Source organism: Aptenodytes patagonicus, chromosome 23 (assembly GCF_965638725.1).
Source record: "Aptenodytes patagonicus chromosome 23, bAptPat1.pri.cur, whole genome shotgun sequence".
Lineage (NCBI taxonomy): Eukaryota > Metazoa > Chordata > Aves > Sphenisciformes > Spheniscidae > Aptenodytes > Aptenodytes patagonicus.
In genome coordinates this window covers 5701919-5715011 of record NC_134971.1, presented here as the reverse complement: position 1 = coordinate 5715011, position 13093 = coordinate 5701919, and the positions used below count along the sequence as shown (strand labels likewise).

The following is a 13093-nucleotide window of genomic DNA, read 5'->3' as shown; positions in this document are numbered from 1 at the left end:
GAAGTGGAAGGAAAACCCAGTAAGAGAAAGGAAGCGTTGCGGGGTAGGAGGAAGGCTGTCCCTGGAAAGCCGGTCTCTTTGCCGCTGTCCCCCTGCGTATCTTTGCAGAAGGCAGTGCCCATCTCGTGTCTTCCTTCTGTTGTTGTGTACGTGCGTGAGAAGCTTTTCTGGTTCGGCATGAGTGGGCGCGGTGAGCAGCTTGGCAGGGGCTGGGTAGGTGCTTCTGTGGTGTTTGTCACCCTTTTGTAACGGCCCTGCAGTGTGTTGTGTCACTCCCCCCTCTAAAGCAGCACACCCTTTTTTCCTCCCGGATAGTTTTGTTCTCCCTGGAAGGGGGACGATGTATTGGCAACCAGTTGCCATCATCCCAGGCATCTGCATCGTCCTGGGCATGTCCCATGTCGGTGTCTTTGCAAAGTCACAAATAATCGATCGTCATGTAATTTTTCTCTTCTGTTGTTTTCTCCCTGAGCGCACAAGCTCAAGCAGCGTGCGCCGGGCAACTTGCAAGGCTCCGTGCTGCAAAGCATTGTGTCCCTGGCTGTTCTGCCTTGTCTTTTCCTCGCCTCTTGTTATTGTATGTCTGGAGAGGAGCAGAGGGGGTGACGAGCTTTCCTTGTCCCCAGGTCCCTCGGTGGGGCGGCTCAGGGCTAGGAGGCTGGGCGCTTAGCGGCGCAGAGCACACCGGGATAGCGGGCAGTCCTGAAGCATGTGTCGGGTTGTTTAACGCATCGTTGCAGCATGGTGAGCAAGGTGTGCTGAGACCCTGAGAAGCAACGTCCCCTTCTCGCTATCCTCAGGGGGGGGCTGGATGTGGTTCGGGGAGCCCCAGCCCCAGCGGTTTCTCTGGGGAGAGCGGAGGATGCCGGGTTTTCCCGGGAAGCGTGCTCCGCAGCCGCAGGGCCTTGCCGAGCCTCGCCGTGGGGCCGGCGTCGCAGGAAGGGCTCGTCCTCACCCGCTGTTGGTATCGGCAGTTGCGTCGGGTTCCCCTGAGCTGTGGCAGAGGAGTTCGTCCCTTCTTGGATGCTCGGCTCCGTGCCCACAACAGCCCCGATGTAGAGCTAACATTGGATGTTAATGAGCCTAACAACCATTTGTTCCCCAAAAAAGTCCGTGCTGTAAGTGATGAACATTAGCGTCTTTACCTGCCCATTAAGCCATCATTAGCGTTGCCTAGGAACTATCTCGGCTCTCTTTCCCACCGGCCTTCCTGGTAATCGGTGCCCCCAGTAACCCCATTTTTCGGGGAGATGGACACCTCCGGCACCACAGAGCTGCCCTGGCCTGGGTCCATCCTTAGGGTGGCTGTGCCAAGCCGGCTGCGCCAAGCCCCCGGCGTAGCCTGGGCTACGTGAACGTAGCCTCAACGTAGCCCAAGCCTCCCTACGGGTTTATGGGATTAAAATCTTAAATAGCGTGGGACCTTGGTCTGGCATCCGCAGATGCAGCCTGGATGAAAAGCCCCCCGAGTTAAAGACAACTTCTCCCTGCTGGCAGCTTTGAGAGCTGTCAGGTATTGGGTTTCTAACCCATGAGCAATGTTTTTTATGACTCGTGCCGTCATGGCAGCGTTGGGCAGGACGCAGTGAAGCGCCCTGCCAAAGTCTTAGCCTATTTCATGATCCCTCTTAGCTTCGTCAGTCTGACTGTGACTCCCATCAGGGAATGAAACCAGAGTCCTTTGACCGGCCGTAATTTCCACAAAGCCACATTGATTTAATGATCCTTTCAGTCTTTATTAATTGAGTCCCCTCAGGGGGTGATGGTTCCCTAGGCTGCCCTAACCCACGGCGGACCCGAGGGGACCGTGACGCGTGGCGGTCCCCTGTCTCCTGGCGCAGGGCTCCCTGGCACCGCTGGGAACAACACCCCCCCCCTGTAATTGGCAGCAATGCTTTTGGCCCCACGCGCCACTATCGAGCGTCATAGGGCTGAGCTCGCCGGTCCCCAAGCAAACAGATCCTTCGGTCCGGCGATTAATGTGTCTTTATTTATTGTAATGAAACATGAGAGGGAAGTGGCATGCGATGGCTGCGCTACCTGTGGCATGAGAAACGTCTCACCCGTGCGTTTTTGGGGGACCAATTTTGTGTGTATCCCCTTTTCCTGAGGCCAAGTGAGTGTTTTGGGGTTCTTCCCCCCCCCCAAATGGATGTTTAATCCCTGGGGGTACCGTGACGTGAGCCTTTCCAGGGCCGTGCGACAGAGGCTAATGTAGCATACATCTTTTAATCTAATTTTTCAGGGAGGTCAACTAGTGCTTTATTTAACATGTAGCACTTGTTATAGGCCTGCCGCCTCATTCAGCGGCTCATTTGGTGCTGTCTGTGATGTGATGGAGTGCTCGGTGAAACCACATCATTTTGCGGAGTTGGGGAATAAAAAAGCCCTCCGCTTCTCGCCCATCACGCGGTCCACGTGGCTTCCCAGAGGCTGGTGTCAGGCGATAAATCCATTTGGGATGTTGCAGGGTTATCAAGAGGGATGGGCACCGAACCCGCGCTGGAGGGGAACAGGAGGAGCACGGGGGAGAGCTGAACCCCCAAAATCCCCCAAATAGCAGCCCCTGCGCGTTGCTTCTTGCTCGGGGTGCAACTGCGGACTTTGCCAGGGCCACTCCCAGGTCTCAGCAGGCGGCTCGTCTCAGCTCATGTAGTACTCTTCCCGGACAGGGGGACCGTGGCCCCAGATGACCAGGGCACAATTCGGGAAGCATCATCACACTTACTATCCCATCTGCTTGTTTTCCCTGGCCCCAGGTCGAGGGCAGGCTGAGCGAAGCGTCTCGAGCCTGCGTTTTCCATTGCCCTCTTGCCTTAACTTTTGCTTGTTCTTTAATTTTTAGAAGAGACAACTACCGCTCTGACACCCTGGAAAGGTCAGTAATTCGGGGCCCCTGCAAACGCCAGTGCTCCCCCTGCTCCGTTTCCCCGTGGGCCCCTCCAGCTCCCGCCCCAAGTTGTCCCGGCGGGAGCTGCGGCACACGCCACCTCGACCTCCCGCCCCACCACCCCACCGCTCCCGCTGGTATAGCGATGAATTAGGGCTTTCTCGCTGTTGTCTAGCTGCCCTCCCACCCTGCCTCCTCCCCGCTGGCCTACTGCGCCCATCTGGCGGTCGTCAGTGCCCTCTGCATGCCTTGTCCCCCGCTCCCTCCCCATCGCCGCTGCGCTCTCCTCCCTGTCACCGGGGCGAAAGCAGGAATGTCTCTGTGGTCCGCTTTCTCTGTGTTGCCGTGTAAATGGGTCTTGCGGCTGGTCCTTCCTCCTCTGGGATGCTTCTAGCGCCTTTTTTCTGGGATGCGGTAGGGGTGGAGAGGTGTCCGGTCCTCTTCCCGGTGGCCAGGGCGGCTGGCGCTCTGCCATGCAATCTTATCGGCCGGCCAGCTGGCTTGGTGTCATCTTGATTTTGGGGCTTCATAGCCAGGCGGCTTCATTTGTGATGCATTGTGTGGTCAGCCCTCGGGATGACTTGTTGGGAGGGCTACGGAGGTAGCGCAGAGACAATCGTGTCTCCAGATCTGCCCTTGCGCACGGCTTCCTGGCCGTGCCAGGATTTGGGGGCTAAGTGGGAAGCATTGTGAGGTGTCCGTGAGTGTGTTGGAAGAGTGCTACTGGCGGGAGACCGAACGGTTAATGGTTCTCAGTGCCCCAGTCGGGCTTTGAAACGAGGGGATGTGTCCTGGGGTTTCAAAAGCGCAGGTCGATCAGACCTTGTGAGCAGCCCCGCTCCGGCAGGGCGCCAGCCTGGATGCCTTCCTGAGATCTTTTCCCAGCCCAGTGTTCCCCTGGGCCAACTGTTTGGGGTGTTTTGGTGAAAGCCACTGGGTCAGGCACCCTCCACATCCTTTCCCATGGTGAGCTATGAGCTCCTCACCCGCCGTGATCCCCAAAGGCGTGGATGGGCTTGGCTCTTCTTGACCACCCTCCTCGTCCCATCTCGTTCTTCTTGAGATGGTCTGGGCCCGTGGGCAGAGCGCGTTGTCAGTGGCGAGCCCCACACGGGCTCTGGGGAGGCGCAAAACACCGAGTCCTGAGTGTAGTGTTGCTGGTGGTCTCTCTACTGGGTGGGCAGGTGGTTATTGTGTTCCCCCCAAGGTAGACAAGTGGGGAACAACAGGGCGGTCGCCCTGTGCCCGGCTCACCGGGGCTGGCAGGGTGCGGGCAGTATTGGGCAAAAGCTATCATTTCCCCTACAAGTGTGGCTGGAAACTTGGGCAAGTTTTGGAGGAGGGACAAAGGGCGTTGGAGGAGGTTGGTGGCCGGCGACGAGCATGGGGACTTGGGACGGGGACTCGGGGCTGAAGCGGGACCACCGGGGGTTGTGTCCCAAAGACCGGGGTCGGTGGGGTGGCTGGCGCCGTGCTCTCGAGGACAGCACGGGTGGATGGGGGTGCCCAGGGAGCTCTTGCACGGGGCAATGCCACCACGTGCAGTAGTAACCGGGGGCCCAAATGGTGTGGTTTTGTTGGGGTTTTTTGTTTGGGTTTTTTATGGTTTTTGTTGGCTTTGTGGCTAACCACGCGGGCATTTCTCTCCCTTCCCGCAGGCCCCGGCGCAGTGCACGATGGGAACAACGGCGCGTGGCGGCGAGGCGGCTGCACATGGCTGCTGGCCCTCCCGCTTGCCCAGCTCGCCCGCCACTTTTGACCTGAGAGCCGGCCCGCGGAGCAGCGGCGGCGACGACCACGGCCAGCGAGTGCGAGCAGAAAGGAGAGGAAGAAGAAGAAGAAGAAGTGTTCACTGTTTCCGAAAATAATCATAAGAATTGAGAGAGTATCCGGCCAGGCCACCTAGGGGAGGGGGAGAGAGGAAAAACACGCAAAAAACCGCAACGGGAATTTGGAAAGGAGAGAGGGGAAAAAAAAAATAATCCAAGGCTTCCTGCTGTGAAGATGCAACGCGACTGAGTCTTTTTCTTTTCCCCCTATTTTTTTTGTCTCCCCCCCTTCCCCCCCCCCCCTCCCCGGTTTCGCCGTTCTCTGCCGTGGGCCAGCGCGGAGGACGGGTTGGGCCGTCGGGGCGCGGCGCTTCCCCCCATCCCCTTCGCCGCCCCCGCCCGCCCGCTCCCTCCTGCGGAGACCCCTCCATCCGGACGTGCCGGTTTTCTTCTTTGCCGAGATTTCCCCATCTTCTCATGGACCGTGCCGCCATTTGTGTTCCAGAATATATATATATATCTCTCTCCACGTATACATATATATATATATTTATGTATAGATATATAGATCTTCAACAGTTACCACGCTGCCACGAACGGAAAGGGAGGGAGGAGACCGGCGTCAAGCCACATGTTCATCATACCACCCGCGGACATCGTGAATGATAAGGGATTCTGAGTCATGGTTAATTTTATTAATTATATTTTCTGATACGAGCCTAGAACTCTTAGTTCCTAAAAAACAGAAATGCAAAAAAGAGGGGGGGGGAACAAAAAAAAAAAGGAGAAAGAAACAAATGCAGAAAGGAGAGGGGGAGCAAGCGGAGAGAAGTTGGTTTGCCGAGCACCGTGCACCCGAGGAGGCGACCGGCCGAGGAGGTTCGCGAGCTCGGCAAGTCGGTACGGAGGAGGAGGAGGAGTCCTGCGCCGAAACCCCCTGAAATCGGCCCAAAAAGCGGTCGTCCGAACAGTTCCTGCCAAGGGCACGGGCGACGCTCGCCGCGTGTCAAGGCGGAGGGAGACGCTGAATCTTTTTATGGGATATATATATACAGTATATATAAATATACATATATATATATAATTTTTTTTTTGTTAGCGTTCTAGCCACGGTTCCCAGCAGGGTCCTTCCACTGCCATTACTGCATGCTGTGTATGGAGTTAGGTGTGTATCGGTCTTCAACGAGACGAGACGAGCGTCTCGGTCCACGCATCCCTGAACCCCCTTGCCTTTCCGCCCTCGGGTCGCCGGCGTGCCGGGGATGAAGGGCCGCAGGGGACCAGGGCCCCTCTCCGTCGCCTTTCGCCGCACGGCCCCGGCCCCTTCGTGGCGGAATAAAGCGAACCGAGGGACAGAGGGAGATCTATATAGCTCAGAGGGACATCTATATAGCTCAGTTTAATATTTTTTTATATATATATATGTATATGTATGTGTGTGTGTGCGCGTGCGTGTGTGTGTGTATATATATATATAAAAAAATAACTAAATAAGGAAAAGAAGGCAAAGTGATCGGCACTCGGCTGCCCCTGCAGCTGAGCCGTCGGCCGAAACGTGGGACCAGTCGACTCGCGGTACATTTCGGCGGGGGTTTCCCCCGCGGTTGGTTTTCCTCCTTCGTTTTCCTTTCCTTCCCCGCGGCCAATGGTGGGGGGCGCGCGGGGGGCTTGGGCGCGGGCGGGCGGTGAGGGGGCTCTCTCTGCCTATCCATTAAAACGATTGTTCCATGTGGCCGCTCCGTCTGGTTGTGGTGCTCATTGCCGCGGGGGCCGGGGCCACCCCGTGCTCTCCCCCTCTGCTGCCGGCGACGGGGAGGGATGCGGGGAGGGATGCTGGGGGAGGGACGCCGGGTGGGAGCACTGAATCATTGCAACGGGCCGGGAGAGCATCGGAGAGACGGCAGACGGACCTCACCGGTGAACCCAGCGGGGATGCTGTCACAAGGTAAGGCTTTGGTGAGTAGATGGGGAGGGTGTGGGGCGCAGCTCTGCCCTATTCCCCCCCGCACAGGATCCCGCCGGGCCGCTCGGGGCCCCAAAAGGTTTCCGCGTAGCCCTCGGCCCCGGCGGCGCAGCATTGCAGGGGATGCTCGTGGAGCAGCCGAAGCGAGTCCCGCGGGAAGGAGAGACACAGCGATGTGAGGTGGGTGTAGGAAACCGGGTGCCCCCGTGCAAAGCCGCATATGGGCAAAGCACGGCGGGACGGCACCACACGTTTTGGGTGTATGTACAACCTCAGTGCTCACACGAGCCAGGGGTGTGTCGGGGCTTGTCCAGGCCGTTGTCTTGGTTTTTTGCTGATTTGCAGAAGGTTCCTCGGTGTGTTTGGTCCTCAGCCTTGACCGCCGTCTGCTTCCCCAAGGCACCCGGGGTGTTTTCGTAGGATCAGAAGCCGGTCAGTAGCGATGACAGAACTGTTTTCTGGTTTTTTTTTTCTTGACCCTATGATGAGTTTGTGCAGCTCAAGAAATGGGCACAGAGAACAGGGAGAGATCAAAAGGGATGTCAAGGCGTTGCCTTGTGGTGTGACATGTGGCAGCTGAGAGATACTGGTGTCAGGGAAGGGGAGAGCCGTGCCTTGAAGGCTTCATGGCACGTCCCAAGTGAGGGACAGGGTAGTGAGGACGTGGGGACAGGACGGCCGGGCGCAGGCAGCTTTCTGCATCCCAGGGTCAGGATGGCACAGGAGGAGGCAGCCGGCCAGCCCGGCCCCACGGGAGAATGCTGGAGCCATCCCTCCCGGCGCCTGTGGTTTATAGGAGAGTGTGTTGCAGCCAGTTTTGTCCTTGGCAGCAGATAACGCCTCTCCCAGGGGGAAAGATGGTGGGGGTCTTTGTGCAGGTCTTAGGACTCCCAGGCGGGGATGGTCGTCCGTGGTAGAGCAAGCCTGGCAGGAGAAGCAGCACCCAGATGCTCGGGGGTGTGGGAGGGGATCTGACCCGGCACCCAAGGACAGGTATGGAGGTACCTGGGCTGTCTCCCTCACCTCCTCCCTTTAATGTCAAATTTTTTGGTGCTCTAGGTGAGATAGCAAGGGGTGTCTGGTGGCAGGGTTTGAGGCGTGAAGAGCAAGTTAAAGAGGGAGAGGCTGGTTGACAGATGCATTTCTGTATTAATTTATTGACATATGTCTTGGTGTGTCTTGGTGGGAGGGGGAGGGATGGATGTCATGGCCTGAAATATCCCTGAAATACGTCCCTCTGGACGTAACAGCTGCGGTCCTTGTCCTTAGACACAGGTCAGGTGTTGCCGAGGGCCACGGAGGAAACCCCTCCTCGACCCGTAAAGGGAGCCGGCAGGCACCCTGCAGCCAGGCTCGCAGCGGGAAGGGGCCGCGTTGCCTCCCCTCACGCTCAGCGATCATATAAAAGGGGGTGATGTAGGTGGGGCGTCGGGACGTGCCATGAGCTGGGGCGTTTGGGCTGTAGGTGTTTCTTTCCAGCGGAGGCGTTAGCAAGTGGAACGTCAACGGTGGGACACGTAGGGGCTGCGTGCAAGAGGCAAGCATTCCTTCGTGGCACCTTGTAGTTACATTGCACCAGTCCTGGCTCCCTGCTGGGGTTTTATTTTGGCAGAGGCTCAAAACAGAGGGTTTCCCACAACGGTTGCCCACGCCACTCGCCTTGCTGCAGGGAACATCAGGGAAGGCTTCTTGTCTGGGCCCCCAGCATGGATGCAAAAGGGAGCGTGGAGGTTAGGATGTTGCTCGTCCCGTGCTCGAGGTCGGGAGGTTTTCTGCCGGGATCATACAGCCCAGAGAGCCGCAGGGGCAGCGTCGGGCAGGCAGGGTGGCTCTCCCCTCCTGGACCCCTCTCCTGGGGAGGCCAGTGGGTCTTGGGAAGCACTTACCTTTCTGCCGGGGGTCACCTGAGGGGGACAGCAGAGGTGTTCCTGCTGTATGGAGTTGCAGTATTTTGTAGCAGTGCTGGGATGGAGCCATTTGCTCGGCCACCTGCTGCGCACAAGCGCCTGCTGTCAGCAGGAGGGCAGTTTGCTGCAGGGTTCGGGGATAAGTTCTCGGGACCAGGCTTTTCATCTGTATGTCAGGGAAGGCGAAGAGAGGCCCGCTCCTGCTGAGGGGATTGCAGAAAGGAAGCAAGCCCCCAGTGCGTCCGGCATTGTCCTGCAGCCCGTAGTCCCTCCCGCTCCCCCGCAGTCGCCCCAGGTGCCCCCAGCAGCATTCCCATCCTGGGACATACGGCCGAGGGGCATCAGCCTTGGGATTTCCCTAGGGAAACGGGGACTCTCATCCGCTCGGTGGCCACGCAAGCTCTGTCGGCAGCACGCAGCAACAAGGGGACCCAGAGGCGATCAGGCAACAGCTGTCCTCTGGCTCGCGCCCGAGCTGGTTAGCGAGATGTGGGTCTCAAAGCTTGGTGGCCGCCAGCCCCACATTAGGGGAGCTTGTTGAATGTTTTTTCCCGGTTGACGGGGTAGAAAGGTGCGGCGTCCGCAGGGGAGCAGGGGAGGCAGCCTGCTGCCTCAGCCCCATGTTTTTAGGGCGAGATGGTAGCTGTGCCAGGGAGACGCCGAGGGTCGCGGTTCCTTCTCCTCCCAGTCTTCACCATCTTTGTCCTTTGATGAAGACATTTCGTCCACGTCACACGCCGTCAGATCACGATAGGAGCAAACCACCCTTAGGAGCGTGTCATCTGTAGAGGCATCCCTTGCGCGGGGGTAGGTTTAGTTGTCAGAGCGGGCGTTGTCACAAGACAACAGAGAAGATGCTGGGAACGGCTCGGTCGCTGGAAGGAGGCCCCCGATCATGCCGCTTCTGCTGAACGTAGGTGAGCGATGAGAGCAAAGCCAGTCCTTACCCTGCAGGGGCTCCGTCAACAGGTACGTGCTCATCGGCGGCTGGGGAACGGAGGTGGGTGGGACCCAGGAGCCATCGGCAGAGCTGCAAGGCTGGTCCCCAGGGGAGGTGGGAGACGGGGCGAGGGACAGCCCGAATAGCAGCGGGCCCCCGGTTGGGGGGCTCGAAGTGTCGCCATTGTAGGGGGTGATCAAAAGAGGCTCCAACTAAGTGTCGGGCGAGGCTACAGGAGCGACAGAGGTCCCGGGCGCTCAGGAGCCCTCCCGGCTCGGCGCGGCGGACACCGCGACCCTCCCTGGGGCATGCGGGGTCCCCGAAGGAAAGCCCCGAGGGTACAAAGTTTGTCAAACTTTATTGATACACTGCACAATCACAACCATCTCTTATTCTTGCCGAATTAGAAAAGGTTACAACTACAATGTAACATGCACAAATCTCAGGTAGTATAGCCACCCTTGGAATACAATGATCGACGGAAACTCAAGACCGGACGTCGCGGCCGTCGGCAGGAGAGACCTGGGAGCCGTGCTCCCCCCGCCCCGGGCGCCCGGCTGCCCCCCGAGCGTCCGAACGTGGAGAGCAGTGGTCGCAAAGGGGTCTGCCACCTGGCCAAGCCACGGTGAGGCCGGCCTTGGACAGCCAACACGTTCCTCACAATGGCACGTTACATGGCACGAGAAAGTCGAACGCCGTCCTGGCGGAGGAGGACAGGGGAGCCAACCCGGCCCGGGGAGGAGAAGAATGGGGGGGGGGTGGGGGGGTGACCCCGGCTCTGCTGACCTCGGCGTGCATCACAGCGTCTCGTTGTCGTCATCGCCTCCGCTCTCCGATACGCCACGGCCTCCGGCCCTGCGCGTCTGGTGCTAGTTCAGCATTTCTGTCATGAGGAGAGAGAAATTTGGGACTGGCACAGGGAGGTGCTGGGGCGGCGGGGGGGCCATTGTGGGGAGGCGCAGACCGGGGAAGGTGTCAGGGCGAGGCATCTCCTGCACCCCAAGGGTACTTTTGGAGCGGGCACACAGGGAAGGATGCGTGTGCCGCCATGCTGGCTGAAGACGGTAGCGTCCCTGCTCTGCGAAGGTGCCACGGGGTAAGACCGGGATCGCTGCTGGTGCCACCTTTCCGGGATGCCGATGGAGAAGCAAAGCAGCACCGCAGGGACCGCAGGACGCGGACTCGCCCGGTCAGTGCCATGCTGTGCCGGATCCCCGCCCATCAGGTAAGCCAGCACATCAGGCCAGCACTGGAGCGGCCTCCCCACCTTGGGCCACGTGGTTTTTGCCAATCAGCCGTGGTACACGTTGAACATCCAGGGTGTCGGGGCAGGAAGGTCCATTGAGATTTTGTAGCTGTTGCTCCTTTTTTTTGTGACAGCCTTGTGCCACGTGCCGGTTGGTGTGGGTCCCGGGCAGCCCATTGAGAGCGGGGACGAGGTGAGGGCACGGCTGCATAGAGGGTGGGCTGGGGTGGTGGCCCATCGTGGCCTCTGACTCACGGGTTTTTTTCTATCTTGCATGCTGAGGACCATCAGCCCCAGCTTCCTCGCAGCCACAGAAAGCGGGACGGCGGGGCAGGGAGGCTTCAGCAGTGGCAGAGTTTGCATGGGAAAGACGGCGTGTGCGCGGCTATTGCTCTTAAGCCATCTCACTTATGGAGAGAGAAGGAAGGGGCAAGGCACGGGGAGGTGTCGGGTCAGGACAGAAGGATGCTTTGTGTGCTTGCTCAGCGCGTCGCCGTAGAGTCGTGTCTCCCTGTCGCAGGCATAGGGTCTGGTGCTGCATGTGACTTTTCAGGAGCAGGACGGGAGGGTCTGTCCCCAGACCACGGCCCCAAAGCATTCTCGGGCAGCCATGGAGCATCGGGAAGGCTCAGAGCTGCCACCGTGTACGAGGCAAGGGGGACCGCGGAGCGGGGTGCTGTTGGGCACACAATTCTGTACGCAGGGAGGTGACATGGCCGCTGCCATCATGGGCAGCAGGGGTGGAAGCTCACAGGGTGGCAGGAGGAAGCAGAGGGTAGAGTCTGGGCGCATCCATTTTGTTGCTGAAGGCATGTCGCAGCAGGGAGGATTGGCAAGCAGTGAACTAGGGGCATAAGAGCTGTCCTTGTCCCTGCCGTGCCGGCGCAGTGAATCAATGGAGCCTGAGCCTCCTTCACAGGATCAAATGCATCGGACTCTCCTCGGGTAGGGGTACGCAGCAGGCGTGAGAAAAGGCAGAGTGCGGCTGTTGCAGCTCAGGGGGGCTCCCATGTTTCTTCCGTCCCTCGGGGAGGCAGAGACGTGTGGCTGAATGGTACGGGGAGGCCACACCGAGGAAGCACAGAGTGGCTGACGCGCAGACCTCAAGGCCGGGAGCACATGGTCCTAACCCTTCTGGGAGCGTGCAGATGGGTGGGAGCGTCGGAGCTGTAGGAAAAGGGGCTTGTCACCTGGTGTTTTGCTGTGTGGTGCTGTGCTTTTGATGTGCAGGTTGGAAAGCACTTGGAAAAGAAGCCTGGAGGAACCTCCCCAGCAAGTGCCAGCTTGCACCAGGGCGAGAGCCACGGGGCAGATCCTGCCATTAGGGGGGGCAGCAGCGGAGCGAGCGGGGGGTCCAGAGTGAGGAGGGGCGACAGCCCGGCCGCCCAACACAGCGAGCTGGGGCGGTGGGAAGGCTCTAGTCCCCGCAAGGGCTGGCGGCAGTCTCCAGGGCTCACATTCCCAGGAGAGCAGCCTCATGCCCTCAGGAAGGTGAGGGGGTTTGGGGGGGGGGGGGTACGATATTAGCTGAGAGAAAGAGTAGTGGGAGGTGCATGACCCTTGAAGGATAACTGGTTGCGTCGGATGATCTCCTTGGAAAGGGCCAGCAAGCGTCGCGGTCGAGCCACCCCGCGGGGCCATGCCATGGCCTCAGGGAGCGGGAAGGGCCCAGGAATGGAGGCGAGGCCGGGCGGCAGGGGGCCAGCGATGTTGGGGGTGCTTAGGGAGTAGCTTTGGCAGCGAGAACTGACATTCAGGACCGAGAGGGCTGAAGGCAGAGCCAGGGGGCTTCAACCTTGGGGTCTTTTTGGGCATAGGCGGCTTAGCAAGATGACAAGACGGACATCCCCGGCAATGGCTCTGGGTGGCACCTGGCCCGACGGCTCCGTGCCCCCCGCGTCGGGGACAAGGTGGCCGCAGGGAGCCCTGTCCATGCCGGACCGCATCCCCGGGGTGATGGTGGCGGGTGACAGTCTGGTGGCACGTGGTGGGATCTGTACAGCGTAACCGGCGGCGAGAATGATCCCGGCACGCGGGAGACGCGGCCATCCTCGGACGCTCGGCGCCGCCGCCCGTCCTCCGGTGCATCGCCCGTCTGATGGAGAGGAGTCCCCGGGCGGCACGGCGGGCCGAGCCCGCGGCGGGGGAGAGGCGCGGCGCAGCCTCCCGGGACCCTCGCTCCCTTATCAAAAGTCGAGGAGGAGGCGAGCGAGGAGGACGGCCCAGAGGCAGAGGCCGGCGGCCGCCCGGGACGCCGCATTGCCACCGTCGTGCACCGCTCCGGGCCCTGTGCAGGAGAGAAAAGAAGGGGAAGACGAGGGACAGCGTTAGGGCTGGCAGTGAGAATAAGCAGTCACGTTGTCGCATGAAGGGAACTG

General features: G+C 59.7%; 2 protein-coding genes across 13 annotated transcripts in view; one reads left to right on the top strand and one right to left on the bottom strand.

Annotated features, from left to right (window-relative positions):
- Positions 1–6391, top strand: part of LOC143170399 (protein CEPU-1) — a 367739-nt gene extending 361348 nt beyond the window's left edge. For 4 of the 5 annotated variants that reach the window (XM_076358670.1, XM_076358667.1, XM_076358669.1 and 1 more), the window contains 2 exons: positions 2846–2878; positions 4549–6391. In XM_076358670.1, the coding sequence (XP_076214785.1) occupies positions 2846–2878; positions 4549–4649 (134 nt within the window). In that variant the 3' untranslated portion in view covers positions 4650–6391. The remainder of the gene's footprint in view (positions 1–2845; positions 2879–4548) is intronic. The other variant, XM_076358668.1, reaches the window with a different exon arrangement.
- Positions 6392–9808: 3417 nt separating this feature from the next.
- The window catches only part of OPCML (opioid binding protein/cell adhesion molecule like), a 365810-nt gene continuing 362525 nt past the window's right edge, over positions 9809–13093 (bottom strand). For all 8 annotated transcript variants that reach the window (XM_076358675.1, XM_076358673.1, XM_076358672.1 and 5 more), the window contains one exon: positions 9809–13002. In XM_076358675.1, the coding sequence (XP_076214790.1) occupies positions 12902–13002 (101 nt within the window). In that variant the 3' untranslated portion in view covers positions 9809–12901. The remainder of the gene's footprint in view (positions 13003–13093) is intronic.